Below are 18,702 nucleotides of genomic sequence, written 5' to 3'. Positions count from 1 at the left end.
CTCAGAGGCGCTCACCATCTAATCCCTACTATGGTCAGCGCAGTGCTTAGTGATTAGCGCTCTCGCCTTGCAGCGCTGGGTCCCTGGTTTGAATGCTAGCCAGGGCACTATCTGCATGGAGTTTGTATGTTCTCCCATGTTTAGATTAGGATTAGATTGTGAGCCCCTCTGAGCGACAGTTATTGACAACACATTATACTCTGTACAGCGCTGTGGAAGATATCAGCGCTATATAAATACTAAATAATAATAATAGTCTAAAAGTGACCACACGCTATACAATAAAAAGATCAGATTTTATGGCAATTCAATAAAAACAAACATATAATTTCCGTATAAAGATTTTCTGTCTCTCATGGCTAAGCTGTATTCATGATAATTATTATACCCACTGACTTACAGGAGAAAGAAAGTACTAATCCATCTGTGAAAAATGTAAGATAAGAAGGGACACATCCACATTTACTTCCAGGTAGAAAACTAGGACAACTGAAGTGAGAGGAATATGGAGGCTGCCATATTTACTTCCTTTTAAGCAATGCCAGTTGCCTGGCTATCCTGCTGGTCCTCTGCCTCTAATACTATGTAGAGCAGGTGTTTCTGAAATTATTGTCAGATCTGATGAAATTAGCTGCATTCTTGTTTCAGATGTTATTCAGACAGTACTGCAGGCACATAGATCAGCAGGGCTGCCAGGTAACTGGTACTGTTTAAAAGGGAATAAATTATGGCAGCCTCATATTTTCACTTCAGTTGGCCTTTAAAATAGACACTAAGTGAAAATACAGTCTAGTCCTTATACACTTCATTCAATTAAGTATTCTATCTGCAGTAGAATTTTTATAAATGTGAAAGTCAATAATTCCTGCCCTTGTTTTCCATTAAGCCTGAACTACCTCGCCAGACTGAGAGCCACAGGTGCAAGCTATTGTCTACTTACAGTGCAGATAAACTTTACCAAGCCAAGCGCAAGTGCAATGCTTCCCAGGACCATGATATAGATCTGTATGAGGGGGAGATGGTGGCTATTGTGGAATACAAGGACCCTTTGGGAAGTACCAGCAGGTGGTTTGTGGATACAGGATGTAAGTAATAGTGCACTAAATCAAATATTGACTTTCTTTTGTGTAGATATCAGTCTGTTCCACTATCAGAGCACAGTGGTTACTTCTTACTAAGCAACTAGAGAAAGGCTTCCAACTGTAATTATAGAACATTAAACACCCACTGAACACTTATTTTTATAACAACTCTCATTTTCAGTCTAAAGCAAAATAGAAGGATTTTAGTCGGAAATACAGTTAAAATGAAAGGTCTGCATAGATATTAGATAAACTTCACTTAGTTCTGCCAAAACAAAGTATGCCTATAGGCACCAACAGCATCCAGCTAACCGGTCTCTGGGAAAAGATATCTCAGTTATTTGGATTCTATAGCTGTTATTCCACTAAGATGAACTGTATGAAGTACGAACTGCCATTCCCACCTCCAGTAGTCAGCAACAGGGATGAGCAATGAGATGCAAATAATTTTCCTTGTATTCAAATTTTATGTAAATTATATGCAGCTTGAAATTAGACCAATCAGAGTAACTTCCTGTCAATTTTTATTGGTCCAAGTTCAAGCTGCATAACATTTACTTGAAATTTAAATGCAAGAATAAATGATTTGCATTTGTCACCAGGTTAAAATGCTTGCTTTACTATGGTAAAACACGTTCCCCTGCATGTTACCATAGCAATGCGTGGGGCACTAATGGGTTAACCCTCAAGGCTTTTACTGCACTAGTAACTATAAAATTGCTGTGCGTTCCCTGTGCATGGAATCTTTACTGAAGTTTACTGCACCGGGCCATTGATCTCTTTGCACCAAAGCGGTACATTTGATTTTCCCAATACCATGTTCCATAGCATTTGCATTAAATTTGCATGCAGGTTGTAATTTTTAGCTCTAGTGATGAGGGAGAAGCTCTCGGTGACGTTGTTTTTCCTGGGTCTCCTGTCATCCTGTGAAACACAGGTGCAGAGGTGTTAGTAGGGTGGAAAGACTTTAATATGGTTAATAAAAACACTGCCAATATAATTATTAGCATAAAGATGGTAGGCGTCATATATAGTTTAAATGGTTACAGGAATACTGTAGGGGGGTCGAGGGAAAATGTGTTGAACTAACCCGGGGCTTCTAATGGTCCCCCGCATACGTTCTGAGCCCGCGCAGCCACTCACTGATGCTCCGGCCCCGCCTCTGGTTCACTTCTTGGAATTTCAGACTTTAAAGTCTGAAAACCACTGCACCTGCGTTGCCGTGTCCTCGCTTTCCCTGATGTCACCAGGAGCGCACGGCGCAGGCACAGACCATACTGGGCCTGCGCAGTACGCTCCTGGTGACATCAGTGGGAGCGAGGACACGGCAACGCAGGCGCAGTGGTTTTCAGACTTTAAAGTCTGAATTTCCAGAAGTGAACCGGAGGCGGGGTCGGAGCATTGGTGAGTGGCTGCGCGGGCACAGGATGTCTGTGGGGGACCATTAGAAGCCCCGGGTAAGTTCAACTCATTTTCCCTCGACGCCCGTACAGTATTCCTTTAAATTATTTTTAATTTAAGAGAGGGAGTTGCATGGATTGAAGTATACAGTAACTGTATTTTCCTTATTTGCAGTATTGCAGGGCTATGTGTATTCCTCCTTCCTGAAACCATACAATCCTGGAAGGCAGCAGAAAGATTCCGCTGACAGCGCTTTCTGCGATGAAGACTTTGATGACCTCAGTCTCTTTGTGTCACCTCGGCCTTGTCGAGACAGAAATAGCCGGGCATCACAGAGCAGCACTGGGGACAGCAGCCCATCTGTGAATGGAGATGAAGACAAACAGGAAATGAATGACTATGAGACAGAGATTTATCAGAATGAAGAGGAATTTCACGTAAATATACATATTTTTTTCCCATTTATGTAACAGCCATGTGCATATCAAAACGCAGTGGGGAACATTCATCAGATTTTGTGACACTGAGCCAATGGGATGCAGGTTCCGATTGTAGGGCAGTTTGATTGGTGAATCTCTGTCCTTGCCACCCAGAAACAGCAGTACACAGAAAAACACTTCGGAACACGTCCTATTTGTGCATTTTATGCCTCATACATTGCTGCGCATTGCATCTATTCATACAAGAAGACATCAGCCTATACAGTATATAGAGGAAGGTGATGTTGGTGAGAGGTCTTCCTGCCTTGTTGAGAGGTGCAACTGTCAGGACACACACCACCAGAGCAGGGACAAGGTCCTCCAGCACCCAAGGCTGAGACACCAAAGTGCGCCCCTCCATCCCTCCACCCCAGCCATCACACACTGATTGCCATTAGACTAAGAGGTGCCACAGGGCCCACAACCTCCCCAACACCTTAATATCTAGTTATCTGGCTTGCAGTCACTGCTATGTATCTCCTTTTCGTATTTCCTTCTGCTTCATACACAATTAGGAATGACAGCTGAATGACTTGTGCGCCCCCTCCTACACTGCGCCCTGAGGCTGGAGCCTCTCCAGCCTATGCCTCGGCCCGGCCCTGCACACCACACATACACACACACCACACACACACACACACACACACACACACACACACATAGACACACACAACACAAACACACACATATAGACACACACAACACAAACACACACACTACCTTTTGAGGTGTGGTAAGCAATTGATATACCTACCTAATATAGACCAATTACCACCTTGCTGTGCTCCACTTGATATAGGATCAGTTTGCAAGTTGCTCTGTGCTTACTATTGAGTGCACTACAAATCCACAGAGCTTTATATTCCGTCTACTGCCTAAACTATTAAAAATGTATGAAAGCATAGCCCCCTCTTCACTAATATCTCAACAGCAGATATAGCCATACAGGTAGTGTATCACTGTACCTTACAAAATCATGAGATTATATAAAAAGCATATACCGTATATACTTTATTGAAGCGATCTGTACATGTATTTACATATAAAGCCCCAAAACCTAGAAGCAGAAAATGTGGGCGCCTGTGGTAAACGGATTACTTAGGTACCCCATTGGCGCTAATCTAAAATATCTATATAATAATATTTGGGTGCCAGAAGGGGCAAAATTTGGGCACCTTTTTGGTTAGGAGTCAAAAAGGGGGGTTTTAAGGTTAGGCATCAGGAAGGGAGGAGGTCTTAGGGTTAGGCATCAGAAAGAGTTTTTTTTAGGGTTAGGCATCAGGAAGGGTGGTTTTAGGGTTAGGCATCAGGAAGGGGGGGGGGGGGGGTTAGAGATAGGCGTCAGGAAAGGGGGTTTTAGGGTTAGGCATCAGGAAGGAGGGTTTTCGGTATAAGAGGCAGGAAGGGAGTTTTAGGGTAGCATCAGGAAGGGTTTTTTTTAGGATTAGGTGTTAGGAATGTTTTTTTTTTAGGGTTAGGCATCAGGAAAGGGGGCTTAGGGTTAGGCTTCAGGAAGAGGGGGCTTGATACTTGTCTATGAAGTCTGTCCGCAATAAAGTTTATACTATTTTTTCTTGGATCTGTGAGGCCTCTATTAGCTTTTTTCTGGTTAGTTGTGTAGGGAGGAGGGTTTAGGTGTCAGGAAGGGGGGGCTTAGAGTTAGGTGTCAGGAAGGGGGGGGGGGAAGTCTTAAAATTGGGCATCAGCCAGGGGGACGGTTCTGTGTGAGAGTAGGGTTAGGTTTAGTTGTACTAAAATATTGGTAATATATACCTGTGTTTTACTGTCGTCATTACCACTGGAAATATCTTTTCATGTTCATTTAACGCCCAATATAAAACAGTGTTTATCGTTTACACTTATTTCAACTTCACCCCATACCCTTTTAATACCATTGTTTTACCATATGTATTAGTCTAATGGAGAGAAGGATGAAGAAATGATATAATCATTGCTATAAACAATAGTTTGACATTTTGACTTCATCCCATGCCCCTTTTTCCTCGTGCCCTTATTTAATGTATGCCCAAAATCTTATTTGGGTCTTTCATTTATTTCAGATATTCTATGCAGTGTATGCTTTTGAAGCCCGGAGTAAACAGGAACTAACCTTGGAGGAGCATCAGAGGGTCAGAATCCTTAAGTTCTGTGATGTGAGCGGGAATAAAGAGTGGTGGCTCGGAGAAGCACAAGGCCGGAGAGGATACGTTCCTGCAAATTACCTGGGAAAGATGACATATGCATAGTTGTATCTCACCTCTCTGGAACAATGGTGGATAACCATAGAGAAGACTGTGGACTTGTAACCAGACATTCCAGGTGTCTTTATACTGTGAAGGATATATATCCTATGTGCAAAGTGTAACAGAACACTACTGTAAGATAAATGAGAGAATGGGTGTTAATGGCAGACACACTGTCACTTATTCTGACTGGAAACTCTATGAAGCACAGATATACTGCTGAAGCACTTATACATCTGAACTAAGATTGTAAATGACTGCCTGTACTGACAACACTGTGCAACTAATGAATTATACATTTAGGGCTCAGTTATAGAGTAGTAAAAATAAGAAAAAAATTGAGAAGTTGCCAGGGCAACAAACAGGCAACCAATTACATATCTTCTTTTTTATGGAGTTGTGAAACAAGCTTGATAAATTACCACAGGAAACTTCTCAAAGTATATCAAGATTATTTTCTTAACTGCTTTAGTAATTGAGCATATGGTATAAAAATACAGTTGTATGACGTATAAGCACTATGAGTTTCAATCCGTTCATATATTTGTTATGTATAGAAGAAAATATTTTTACATAAGTGTACACTCTTGTCAGAGAAGTAGGGACCCTTGGCTAGTAAAACCTTGGGCATTATTTGACCGACTATGAATGTTTCCGCTTTAACATTGGTCAACAATGTTTTTTTATTCTCTGCCATATTCCTCCATGTCAAGGTATTCTAAGAGTCTATTTCTCCACTTTACTACACCTACTAATGCCCTTTATCATTCATAATTTCAACTAGCTCAGAACTTCCGGGGCCGTATGCAATTCATGTTGTTTTCTCCTAGGTGATATTTTACACCTTACAAATAATATGTCTTGTAACGAGTACCAGAAGAGAAAGAAAAGTCCTCCTAGGGCATCACCAGGAAACCTATGTCCTGCGGGCCAGAAATGGCACACGTGTGTTGTAACTCGACCTGCCAACAGGCGGCCAGATTCATCTCCAGAGTTGTGAGTAGGCGTTAATGGGAGACCTTCAAACTCACCTGATTGCTGCTTCCAGCCTCGTCTCCATAGCGTCACATGATGTCGGGATGTGCCAGCGTATTAAACGCAGGCACAGCTGTGTGATGTCTGTGAAATTTTAATTTTGGATATGTCCCTTAACCTCCCTAATGGTAATCCTGAGCTATGCTCGGGCTAGCCGCCGGGAGCTCTATGCAGGGTATAGCGCGCGCAGCAGGCATTTTTTCTCACCTCCTGGGGGATTCAGAGTCGGTAGCCATTCTCCTTCCTGTCCTCCGAGGCTCTGAATCACTCTGGAGAGATCACCGTCAGTGATCTCACTACAGAGTTACAGCGCCACCCGGAGGACGGAGGAAAATTTGCAACGCTGGAGCCCAGAGAGGTGAGTGAGTGCTGGGGCTGCTGCAGGCATTTTGGCGGCATGATTTCTTCCTGATTTTAGGTCTGAAACATGCTGAAAAGACCCTAGAATCCGGAAATAATGATACCGCTAGGGAGGTTAATAACGAAGTTGAAGGATAAGTGCAGATTTCCTTTCTTCACTTTTTTTTCTAGCCATTGCTTGTCAAGTTCTAATGTCCTTTTGTGCACTATAAAATATTTTCCCAGTTTAGTATGGATACTTATCTGTTATTATTTATACATTTTTCACAGCGCTTTTACAAAGTATATAGCCTGATCATGAACTGTCCCTCAGAGGGGCTCACAATCAAATGCCTTCCATAGTCCATCGTAGTCTAGGCTAGTTTAAGGGGAAAACAGTTAACTGATTTGTAGGTTTTTGGGATGTAGGAGAAAACTGGAGTGTCCAGAGGAACCCCACAGATACAACATACCAACTAAGTTCAGATAGCGCCTTGGCTGGCAATTGAACCAAGGACACAGTGTGCTATCCACTATGCCACCTACTGTATTGGCCACTGTATCCCTCAGTTATAATGTGGTGTAAACATGTAAAGGCAACTGATGCTAAGGTCACATCCATCAAATGCTTCCCACAATCATTAGGCATCCTGTTCCTGTGTTATGGTCAGTTAATTGTAAACATTTTCCAAATGCTGCCTCTCAAGGGTTCCCCAAAGAGGAAACTTAGAAGCTGAAGGAAATGCCTTTTTACATGATGCTTCATATGCTGATAGGGCGGGTCTATGAAATTTCAAGGACAAGATTTTTTTTTCTTTCTGCCAAGTGTATATATTATGGTTGCTAACAAAATTGCTTTTGAAAATTGTTATCATAAAACTGTCAGGAATCTTTAAAATAGTCTTTTGAAAATATTTATTATTTTCATGGTACTTTTTTTCTTTTTTAATAAATTGGGGAACACATTAAGATTCAAATTGAGGGAATGAAATTGAGTGGTTTAGCAAAGATGCTATTCTGGATTCATTATAGAGATTGTTTTTAGACACTTCTATGCTATACAAATGACTGTGTTATATACTGAATGTATAATTTGCTGGCCCAGTTATCCCATTGTTACCCACTTATTAAGATGAAGACTTAAGTATTGAGATTCGCATTATCTATCCATATTTTTTAGGACAGCATAAAACTGTCCAAGTGTTAAGCCATATTTTTCTACACAGAGATGATGAGACTGAAGAGACTGGGTTAAAAAAATAATTTTATTGACCTCTTCAGAAAATATATTTTAAGATAGTCAGACAGAAGCACGCAATGCATTTTGTTTAAAGTGAACCTGTAGCAGGGCAAAAAGTGAAATACCTCAGCAGAAAGAAACCTCTGAATAGTCCAGAGGCTTCCCCCATCCTTCCTCACCCCAACAATGCAGTGCTGGGACCTATAAGCACAGCCGACATCCGTCCACGTATAAGCGTGGCCGTACTGCACATCTGCAAGTTTGGTCGGGACCTACCAATAGCACTGAGCCATTTGTGTGTGGCTTTTTCCTTTCACAAGTGGTATTGCACTAATGAGCATGCATGGATCGTACTCACACATGCACAGTACACTGACATTCGTACATGGACAGGAGCAGAGCAGCAAAGAAGAGGAGGGGTCCATGCCAGCAGCGGTGGGGTCAAGGAGGACATGGGCAATCTCTGGATCATCCACAGGCCTCCCTCTACTTAAAGGACACCTGAAGAGAGAAGAAAATCGAGGCTACCATAAGCAATACCAGTTGCCTGGCTGTCCTGCTGATCCTCTGCCTTTAATACTTTAAGCTGTAGATCCTATACAAGCATGCAGCAGATCAGGTGTTTCTGACGTTTATGTAAAATCTGACAAGATCAGCTACATGCTTGTTTCTGGTGTGATTAGACAATACTGCAGCCAAATGGATCAGCAGGGCTTCCAGGCAACTGGTATTATTCAAAATGAAATAAATATGGCAGCCTCCACTTATTTCATGCTTCAAGTTCCCTTTAAGTATCTAACCTTAATGATTTTTCTCCGCACAGGTTTGCTTTAACACGTGTACAAAATTCTTTAATATAGATTAAAGCTACATTTCCACTCTTCCAAAATGGACGCGGAAATCATGGTGATGCAAAATCGCGTCTGATTCCTCCTGCTTTTCTGAAAAAAAATGCTGTAGATGTTATTTCTTTACACCACACACAAACTGGAAACAGCCTATGAATTCCAGGGTCACTCTGAAGACCAATTAAAAAATTACTGTACATCTGGTACTTTTGGTTATGTTGCGAAATATGACGGAACACATTTCTCAAGTTCACCTCATGACAAAGTATAAAATCTCCCCCCCCTTGCCCCTTTTTTTTTTTTAAATGTACTAGAATTCTACATCTCATAATACTTCAGTGGCAAATTGAATATCTATATCGGACTGGTTGCTAAGGGCAACAAGCATTACTTTCTTCACTCAGATTAAGAAGTAATGGCTATTGTCTGGAACAGAGTGATCTATGCATTTTTAAGAAGTATACTTTATCATGCCATATATCTGCCATGCAGAGCTTGTCCCCTCTATTTCCCATACAGAATCCGCGTAGCAATCTTTGGCACTGCGTAATTTTAGAACGTCACATTTTTTAATTAAAAAAACATAGCCCTCAAATCGCTTGTCTGCCCTCACCCTGAAGGTCGTAAATAAAGGAAGAGCAAGACAATTTCTTGTCTGAGGCAGAGCTGCTCATTCCACGTCTATTTCTCGTTCAGACATGATGTGCGGGCCGTGATTAACGGCACAGTCTGGAAAGCCACTGGCCACCATTTATCACTGTTGCCATGGTTTCAGCAGAGGCCAAACAACCTATTGAGTAACACATTAATTACTTGTAAAGCCGCTCTGTGTCGCTGAATTTTGCCCCTGTGGTTATAAAATAATTCTTCCGGCAATATCGTGAAGCTGAAGCGGTATACAGTTTTAACCCGTAGTGCTGCTACGCATCTAAGACTTACACAGCCTGCTTTACCTTGCTAGATGTATAAATACAATGAACTGTAACAATGAAGCACATTGAGAACATTGTACTATGTGAATGAATATATATATATATATATATATATATATATATTTTACACACACACGCATATATATTTTAATGTGATCAGCCACAGCATTAAAACCACTGAAAGATGAGGTGATGATATACAAACTAGCTCATTACATGACATCTGTTCGGGTTGAGATTGTCAATGGGATGCTATTTACAGTTTCCGTGCAACATTCATGCGAATTGTATGCAATTTGGAATAGGGGCAATCTTATAAACTTCCGGCCTGTTTTGGTGGCCCAGTTCAGAGCTGCATAATAGTTGCATGACATCTAAATGCAATATTAGCTTCTCATTGTCATCCCTCTTGAACAGCCAATTGAATTAAAGTAAGGAGTTTGAAGCAGGACAAATGGACAAGCGTATGGACATGAGCAACTCTGAAATTGTAGCAATGAGAACACATCCAAAACAGCAGGTCTTGAGGGGTTACCTTAGAAGGGAGTGATTTGAAACCTACTAAACGTAGACAACTAGTGAACCGGTAATATAGTCACGGGTCCCCATGGCTCAATGATGCACATTGGGAGTGGGGCTAGCCATCTGCTCCAGTCCCACAGATGAGATACTGTAGCACAAACTGCTGACAAATGTTATACTAGCTATGAGAGCAGAGTCGGGGTGTTCCATAGAGGCAAAGGGGGTAATTGCCCCAGAGCCTGTAGGGGCCCTCAAGGTGTCTCCCCTTATCTTAGCTGTTGCTCCCCAGGGCCTCTGCAGACATCTCAACTGTGCTGGCAGTTGAACTCCTCTTTCAGTCTGTGCTCTCCCATCTTCATCTTCTCTGTGACCTGCGGCATGTTATTATGTAGTAACTTACGCCGGGTCACAGAGGAGAGACACCCCTGCAAGTCAGGGAGCGCATGGAACTACAAACTGATAGCAGCAAGCTCAGGGTCCCTGGGGGGGAATTTGGAGGGCCTCTATTGCCACTTTTTTTTTTTGGGGGGGGGGGGGTCTGTTGGGGGACCCCAGGGTTTATATTGCCCAGGGGACCCATTGTTACTGGAACCGGCCCTGTATGAGAGAAAAGTGCCAGAACAAACGGGACATCGCTGCTTGCTGCGAAGCCACAGGCAGTACTCCTGCTGCACTCTGACCACCGCCAAATTCGCATGTGGGCATTAGAATTGGACCACGAGACAATAAGGGAAGAAATTCCCCAGATCTCAATCCAACTGAGTATGTCTGTATGGGATTTGTTGGGGAGAGAGAATCAATCCCTGAAGCCCCAGCCTGCTGCTGAGGTCTTGGTGTTAGATACAGGGGCGTAGCAATAGGGGGTGCAGAGGTTGCCACCGCATAGGGGCCCTTGGGCCAGAGGGGCCCTCCTTCAACTTCAGTATTAGCTCTCTATTGGGCCTGTGCTCATAATAATCACTTCTATAGATACTTTGAATAATGGTAATCATTAATAAACTGTTCCCCATCCCCTTCTTGCACCTCTGACACTGTAGTTGCCATTGGCAGGTTTTGGTGCGCTTTACCAATTGTTATGTAGAGTGCTTGGGGGGCCCCAACGTAAAACTTGCATCGGGGCCCACAGCTCCTTAGCTACGCCACTGGTTAGATACCACAGAGCACCTGATACGATGTTGTGAGGTACATACCTGGAGGAGTCCTTGCTGTTATGACACAAGGAGTAGTACCTACATAAAATTAGACAAGTGAGTTTAATGTTTTGGCTGATAAAACACACACACACACACACACACACACACACACACACACACACACACACACACACACACACACACACACACACACACACACACACACACACACACACACACACACACACACACACACACACACACACACACACACACACACACACACACACACAGTGTGCGGAGGTGCAGTCATGATTCTAGAGACATTTGCACTATTAGCAGAGGCATTATGTAAACCTTTTCAAAACATATCCTGCTGAATGGGTAGATGTTACCTGTATGAACATTAAGGATATATAGTGAAAAGGATTCCGTTCCCCAGTTTCTCACAGAGTGCCGTTATTAATGTAAAAATAGAGATCTATTAAATAAAACGATATGTTTAGATATTAATATATCATAAATCTTATATTTGAATCATGCACTATTCATGTTATGGAAATATTATAAATACTTTTATATTGTAAAGTATAAATTAATTTAGAAATATAATAAATAAATGCTTAGTTTAACTACTTGCCTTTTGTAGTGTTTTATGGGTACAGTGACACAAAATGACAATACCACATTTTTTGGGAGGGTGTTTTATTAAATCTACATGGTGGTGCATTTGTGTGTATGCATGTGCGTACATGAGTGGGAGTGTCCGTGTATAAACATGTGCTTACATGAGTGGGAGTGTCCGTGTATAAGCATGTGCGTACATGAGTGGGAGTGTCCGTGTATAAGCATGTGCGTACATGAGTGGGAGTGTCCGTGTATAAGCATGTGCGTACATGAGTGGGAGTGTCCGTGTATAAGCATGTGCGTACATGAGTGGGAGTGTCCGTGTATAAGCATGTGCGTACATGAGTGGGAGTGTCCGTGTATAAGCATGTGCGTACATGAGTGGGAGTGTCCGTGTATAAACATGTGCGTACATGAGTGGGAGTGTCCGTGTATAAACATGTGCGTACATGAGTGGGAGTGTCCGTGTATAAGCATGTGCGTACATGAGTGGGAGTGTCCGTGTATAAGCATGTGCGTACATGAGTGGGAGTGTCCGTGTATAAGCATGTGCGTACATGAGTGGGAGTGTCCGTGTATAAGCATGTGCGTACATGAGTGGGAGTGTCCGTGTATAAGCATGTGCGTACATGAGTGGGAGTGTCCGTGTATAAGCATGTGCGTACATGAGTGGGAGTGTCCGTGTATAAGCATGTGCGTACATGAGTGGGAGTGTCCGTGTATAAGCATGTGCGTACATGAGTGGGAGTGTCCGTGTATAAGCATGTGCGTACATGAGTGGGAGTGTCCGTGTATAAGCATGTGCGTACATGAGTGGGAGTGTCCGTGTATAAGCATGTGCGTACATGAGTGGGAGTGTCCGTGTATAAGCATGTGCGTACATGAGTGGGAGTGTCCGTGTATAAACATGTGCGTACATGAGTGGGAGTGTCCGTGTATAAACATGTGCGTACATGAGTGGGAGTGTCCGTGTATAAGCATGTGCGTACATGAGTGGGAGTGTTCGTGTATAAGCATGTGCGTACATGAGTGGGAGTGTCCGTGTATAAGCATGTGCGTACATGAGTGGGAGTGTCCGTGTAAAAGCATGTGTGTTCATGAGTGGGAGTGTCCGTGTATAAGCATGTGCATTCATAAGTGGGAGTGTCCGTGTATAAGCAAGTGTGCACATGAGAGGGAGTGTCCATGTTTAAGCATGTGCGTACATGAGAGGGAGTGTCCATGTGTAAGCATGTGCGTACATGAGAGAGTGGCCATGTGTAAGCATGTGTGTACATAAGTGGGAGTGTCCGTGTATAAGCATGTGTGTTCATGAGTGGGAGTGTCCATGTATAAGCATGTGCGTACATGAGTGGGAGTGTTCGTGTATAAGCATGTGCATTCATGAGTGGGAGTGTCCGTGTATAAGCATGTGCGCACATGAGGGAGTGTCCGTGTATAAGCATGTGCGTACATGAGTGGGAGTGTCCGTGTATAAGCATGTGTGTTCATGAGTGGGAGTGTCCGTGTATAAGCATGTGCATTCATAAGTGGGAGTGTCCGTGTATAAGCAAGTGCGCACATGAGAGGGAGTGTCCATGTTTAAGCATGTGCGTACATGAGAGGGAGTGTCCATGTGTAAGCATGTGCGTACATGAGAGAGTGGCCATGTGTAAGCATGTGTGTACATAAGTGGGCAGCACGGTGGCTTAGTGGTTAGTTCACTCGCCTTGCAGCACTGGGTCCCCGGTTCCCAGCCAGGGCACTATCTGCACAGAGTTTGTATGTTTTCCCCGTGTCTGCGTGGGTTTCCTCAGGGCACTACCATTTCCTCCCACATCCCAAAAACATATATAGATAAGTTCATTGGCTTCCCCCCTAATTGGCCATAGACTATGATACACGCACTACACGATACATAAGTAGACATACGACTATGGTAAGGATTAGATTTAACTGTCCTTCAGAGGGGCTCACAGTGACAACACAATATACTCTGTACAGCACTGTGGAAGATATCAGAGCTATATACATCTAAGTAATAATAATAATGAGTGGGAGTGTCCATGCACAGCAGTGTTGCACGCAAGGAAAAAGAAAGTAGTCTAAATTTAGTGTGAACACATTTTGAGTTTGTACATTTTGTTTGGAAAGTTATTACAGAAGTAAGGCTTTTGGTCTTAAATGAATACTATCAATGCTCAAGTGTTCTAACATTACAATGTATAAATAATGTCCAAGTAGCTGTGTAAACATTTTCCTACTTTTCATGTTAAATATCAGAGGCAAAAGCTTTAATTTATTGAGAGTAGGATTTAGCTATATTGGGACAAATCAATTGCAGAAGGGGTGTCTGCTTCAATGCACAGCCAGTGTTGCATATCAGACTAGAGTATTTTCTCAGAAAGCAAAAACAGTATGAAAAGCTGTGACAAAAGCTGTGAGCTTTCTTTCTCTCTCTCACACACACACACACACACACACACAGAGTTACACACAGGGTTAACTGATCAAGTGTGAGGGGAATTTCCCCTCTCCTCACGGCTCATTCTGCCTTCAGTTTTGGCGTCAGTAAAGTTTGAAAGTATTTTGATAACAGTAAACAAAGAGGTTGCCAGTGAAATGTATACACCAGTACTTAGCAGCACTTCCCAAACAATGCTTATCTCAATTGAAAAAAATATGTAAATCGAGTGTTCCTTTAATTGGCAAGGCATTAAGCATTAGAGAGTATAATGCAGGTTTTCAGGACCCAAACTTAAAGGACAACTGTAATGAGAGGTATATGTAGGCTATTGCAGGTTGCTGCAGCCTACCACCATCTTTATTTTTAGTGCAAATTGCACTAAAATCGCATGAGGATCACATAAAAAATACAACAGAATAACTAAGCAGCTCAGGGCGACCCAAACCACTAGTAATGTATATTGGGATAAAAGAGACAGAAAAGTCCTCCTACTAATAAGCAAAGCTTGGTGAAAGTGTCCTTCTTAAAATAGAATGAAACTTGCAATAATTCAGCTATAAGTAAACGTTTGTGGTTATCCACAATGCACCACTACTGAATATGCAAATTATCTCTTTTCGCCCCTGGAAGCCAGACAAGCATCCAGAACCACTGGTGTATAGCAAGCCTATAGCTTTAATTATTACACATCCACATCAACCCCCCCCCCCCATAAAACATACAAGAGACTGACAGCATTTGTCAACAGGGAAAGGATTGTTGTATTAAAAGGAAGGCAATCCATCTGATTTATTTGGCTGCAATAGTGTCTAAATCTCACACACCTGAAACAAGCTTTGGACTAATCTTATCAGATTTGTGTCAGAAACCTCTGATCTGTTGCATGCTTGTTCAGGGTCTATGGCTAAATATATTAGAAGCAGAGGATCAGAAAGAAGGCAAGGCAACTGGTATTGTTTAAAAGGAATAAATATGACAGCCTCCATATACCTCACATTTCAGGTTCCCTTGAAGAGGGTAGTAACAGTCATGTATAGGAGAACTCAGAAACATGTGATCAGTTTTTCATCTACACAATCTACTCAAATTACATTCAATATTGCATATTAGATGCTTTGTAGGAGGCTGAAAGTGATTGTAAGAATGCTCAGCCATTTCAACCTCATATGAACAAGGAGACTGAAATAGAATGCTTAGAAGAGCACCAGATTGCCACATGTGTGGTCATCAGTATCTCATAACATTAAATTCAAGCTTTTATTCCCTGGCAATTTCCAATGCAGGTATGAAAATTTTAACAAAATGGAAACTCTATGAAAAATCAGACTCACCTTTCTTGTCTCAACCCTCTAAAAATAAAGTGCATTGTTTGTGCATCAGACAAATGAGAAAGCAGCCAAAGAAAGGGGGGAACATTTTAATCGTACATTATGCAAGATACATATATACTCACAGGAAGCCATCAAATGAAGCATCATAATCAAGATAAACCAATGTTTATGCATGTCCTTTGCACCGTTAATCTTTAGATGTCATATCATGCTGAACATGTGTGATTGAGGGCCCTATGAGGGCCCGTTTCCACTTGTGCGGTGCGGATTCCTTGCAGAAACCGCGTTAACAAATTTGCATGTGGATGCGAATTCGTTAGCGTTTATATGCAAATTTTACCACGAATTCGCACACGATTTCGCATAGGTTTGTATGTATGCAAATTTAACCATGTCAGTGCCTGTGTGCTTTTACATTGGGTTTATGCGAAATCGAACGTGAATTTGCATAGAAATTTGCATAGCGAAACCGCATGCGAATTCCCTATTAAATACATTGTATGCGAATCGCCTATCGGTGTGCGAATTCTGATGACTCTGCCGTGCAGATTTTTCCTGCATACAAAACCGCAAAGAAATCCTGACAAGTGGAAACAGCCCCATCCACTTGCATTGCCTATGCAAATTTGAATGCGGGAAATGCATGCAAATTCGCGATAGTGGAAACGGGCCCTCACACTTGCAGGTTAAACTTGCGTTGCTTACCCCATTTTACCCATTGCTTACCCTATTTTACCCGCACAGGGCCACAAAAGCAATGAAAGTCTATGGAGACTTTCACACTTATTGCGGTCCATTGCGGTGCTCTGGAAGTATCTGAGCCTACACAAAGGCAGCAGCACATTACTGCACTTAATGCATGGTGCTTGGGATAATGGAAGTCTATGGGAAATGCACCTAGTGTAGACGGCGGAGCAAGGTGAATCGCTGATCAACGGGAATCCCAGCGCCATACTTCCTACCAAACAGGGAGTAGATCACTGAGTGAGGGGCGGTACTATGCATATGACCCTGTCGGTGCACTCTTAGGCCTGGGGCACACCAGAGGAGTTTTTCTGAGCGTTTTGAGTTTTTAAATCTGCTGCTAATGTTATCCTATGTGTCTGTGCACACTGGAGCAATGAGGTTTTGTAAAAAAAAACCATAGCATTACATAGGGAAGAGCTTTTGAAACCTCTAAAAGCTCTTCCCAATGTAATGCTATGTTTTTTTTTACAAAACCTCATTGCTCCAGTGTGCACAGACACATAGGATAACACAGGGTCGTACGAGTGGGGGTTTTTTTGCGGTGCAATGCGGCAGAAGCATTGCAAACCAAAAAACAAGTAAACCGGCCTGAGAGACCACACTGCTCAACTGCATGACTGAAAATCAGAAGTTGTTTATGCGTGATTGGCAAATCGATACCAACGGAGAAAGGTCTGCTCCAATCCTCTGGTACAATGCTGTATCACAGTACAGGGTTTGGTAGTGTAGAACAAAGTACCCTGACTTGCATACCAGTAATCATAAAAGTGCAGAGCATCAGTCTCCTGGCTGCTAACCCACAAATAGCTACTATTTATGACTGAGCGGCCAGCACACTGACGCTCCAAACTTGTGTGATGTTTAGCTGCAATAAGGAATCATTGTATTTGAAAAGGTCCAGGTTAAGCGATTTCTTGCTCTACTATTAGCAAATTAGAGAAAATGCAGCCATCACCCACGCATTTTCAATTAAAAGAAACCTGAGGTGAGAGGCAAACGAAGGCTGCCATATTGATCTTTTGACATCAGTTGTGTCTAAATCACACACCTGAAACAAGCATGTAGCTAATATAAATCAGACTTGGTTGTTCAGGGTCTATGGCTAAAAGTATTACAGGCAGAGGATTAGCAGAATAGCCAGGCAATCTGCATTGTTTAAAAGGAAAAAAAAATATATCAGCCCCCTTATACCTCTCTCCACAGGTTCCCTTAAAATTAGTAGCTAAAGCATTGTGTTATGGCAGAACATAGCTAGGACATTATTATACTTCACTAAATGAATAAACACCTCCAGAAAGACATGGTAGGAAAAAGTGATTCCATTTATTAGCAAACCGCAGATTAAAGTATATGCAGCCAAATATTCTTACACATCACTGATTTAGCCACTTTCTTAAAGTGTACTTGAAGCAAAAAATAAAATGGATCATTTACCTCAGTAGTGGGAAGCCTCTGTAAAGTCCAGAGGCTTCCAAAATCCTTTTAGTGCCCATTAATCCAGCACTGCAGTGCAGCTGCGCTTGTACATTGAAGGAAACGCAACTATGGAGTGGTGTGGTGCAGGAGGATCAGAGAAGCTTCTGGATCACCCACAGGCTTCCTTCTACTGAGGTAAGTATCAAACTTGTCTTTCCTCCCCTCCCACAGGTTTGCTTTGAATTCCACTTTTGTTGGGGGAAAAAAAAATCAAATCAGTTTAATGGCAATAATTTCCGCAAGATGACTTCGTTTTTAAAGTGGGGTGAAACTCCAAATTAACTGAAATATAAATTACCCAATACGAAATAACTTATTTAGCTTACCTATCCTGTTGTTTTTAGTTCACCGTCAGATTTAAGAGAAATGTGATATGAAAAAAATAGAAAAGAACAATTCTGCTGCCTTCCATCTTTACTGTTTCTCAGCGATGCCAAAAGTGACATTATTTCTGCCCCTTTCTTTCTTTTCAACTCAGCTCAGTGTTAATTCTCCCTCCCTACTGCCACAGATTACTGCCCCTCCCACAGCAAACATCACTAAGGCAGGCTTACATCACCGTGTACTTCCTTCTGGTCCTTGTGTATCTCATCCGAAATAGGAAGCTTTCTGTTATTTGCATTCTGAGATAATCTTGTTACAGTTGCTAAAAAAAACTAAAACTTCCCACAATCCTGCTGGCACTGCACAGTCCCTGTAGTTACCCAGGCCAGTTAAAAGAAAAAAAAAAAAGGAGGGGGGGGGGCGCTTGGAACGACATCTAGGGACCCATTGTAGAAAAAAAAGGGAGATTTACATATATTTTGGGTAAAATGTTTGGC

General features: G+C 42.2%; 1 protein-coding gene across 1 annotated transcript in view; it reads left to right on the top strand.

Annotated features, from left to right (window-relative positions):
• The window catches only part of ARHGEF38 (Rho guanine nucleotide exchange factor 38), a 50,236-nt gene extending 42,322 nt beyond the window's left edge, over positions 1 to 7,914 (top strand). The window contains exons 12-14 of the mRNA XM_068278865.1: positions 887 to 1,085; positions 2,658 to 2,920; positions 5,023 to 7,914. Of these exons, the coding sequence (XP_068134966.1) occupies positions 887 to 1,085; positions 2,658 to 2,920; positions 5,023 to 5,208 (648 nt within the window). The 3' untranslated portion in view covers positions 5,209 to 7,914. The remainder of the gene's footprint in view (positions 1 to 886; positions 1,086 to 2,657; positions 2,921 to 5,022) is intronic.
• The last annotated feature ends 10,788 nt before the right edge of the window (positions 7,915 to 18,702 follow it).

This window comes from Hyperolius riggenbachi, chromosome 1 (genome assembly GCF_040937935.1).
Source record: "Hyperolius riggenbachi isolate aHypRig1 chromosome 1, aHypRig1.pri, whole genome shotgun sequence".
Classification (NCBI taxonomy): domain Eukaryota; kingdom Metazoa; phylum Chordata; class Amphibia; order Anura; family Hyperoliidae; genus Hyperolius; species Hyperolius riggenbachi.
This window is presented reverse-complemented; position numbering and strand designations above follow the sequence as displayed.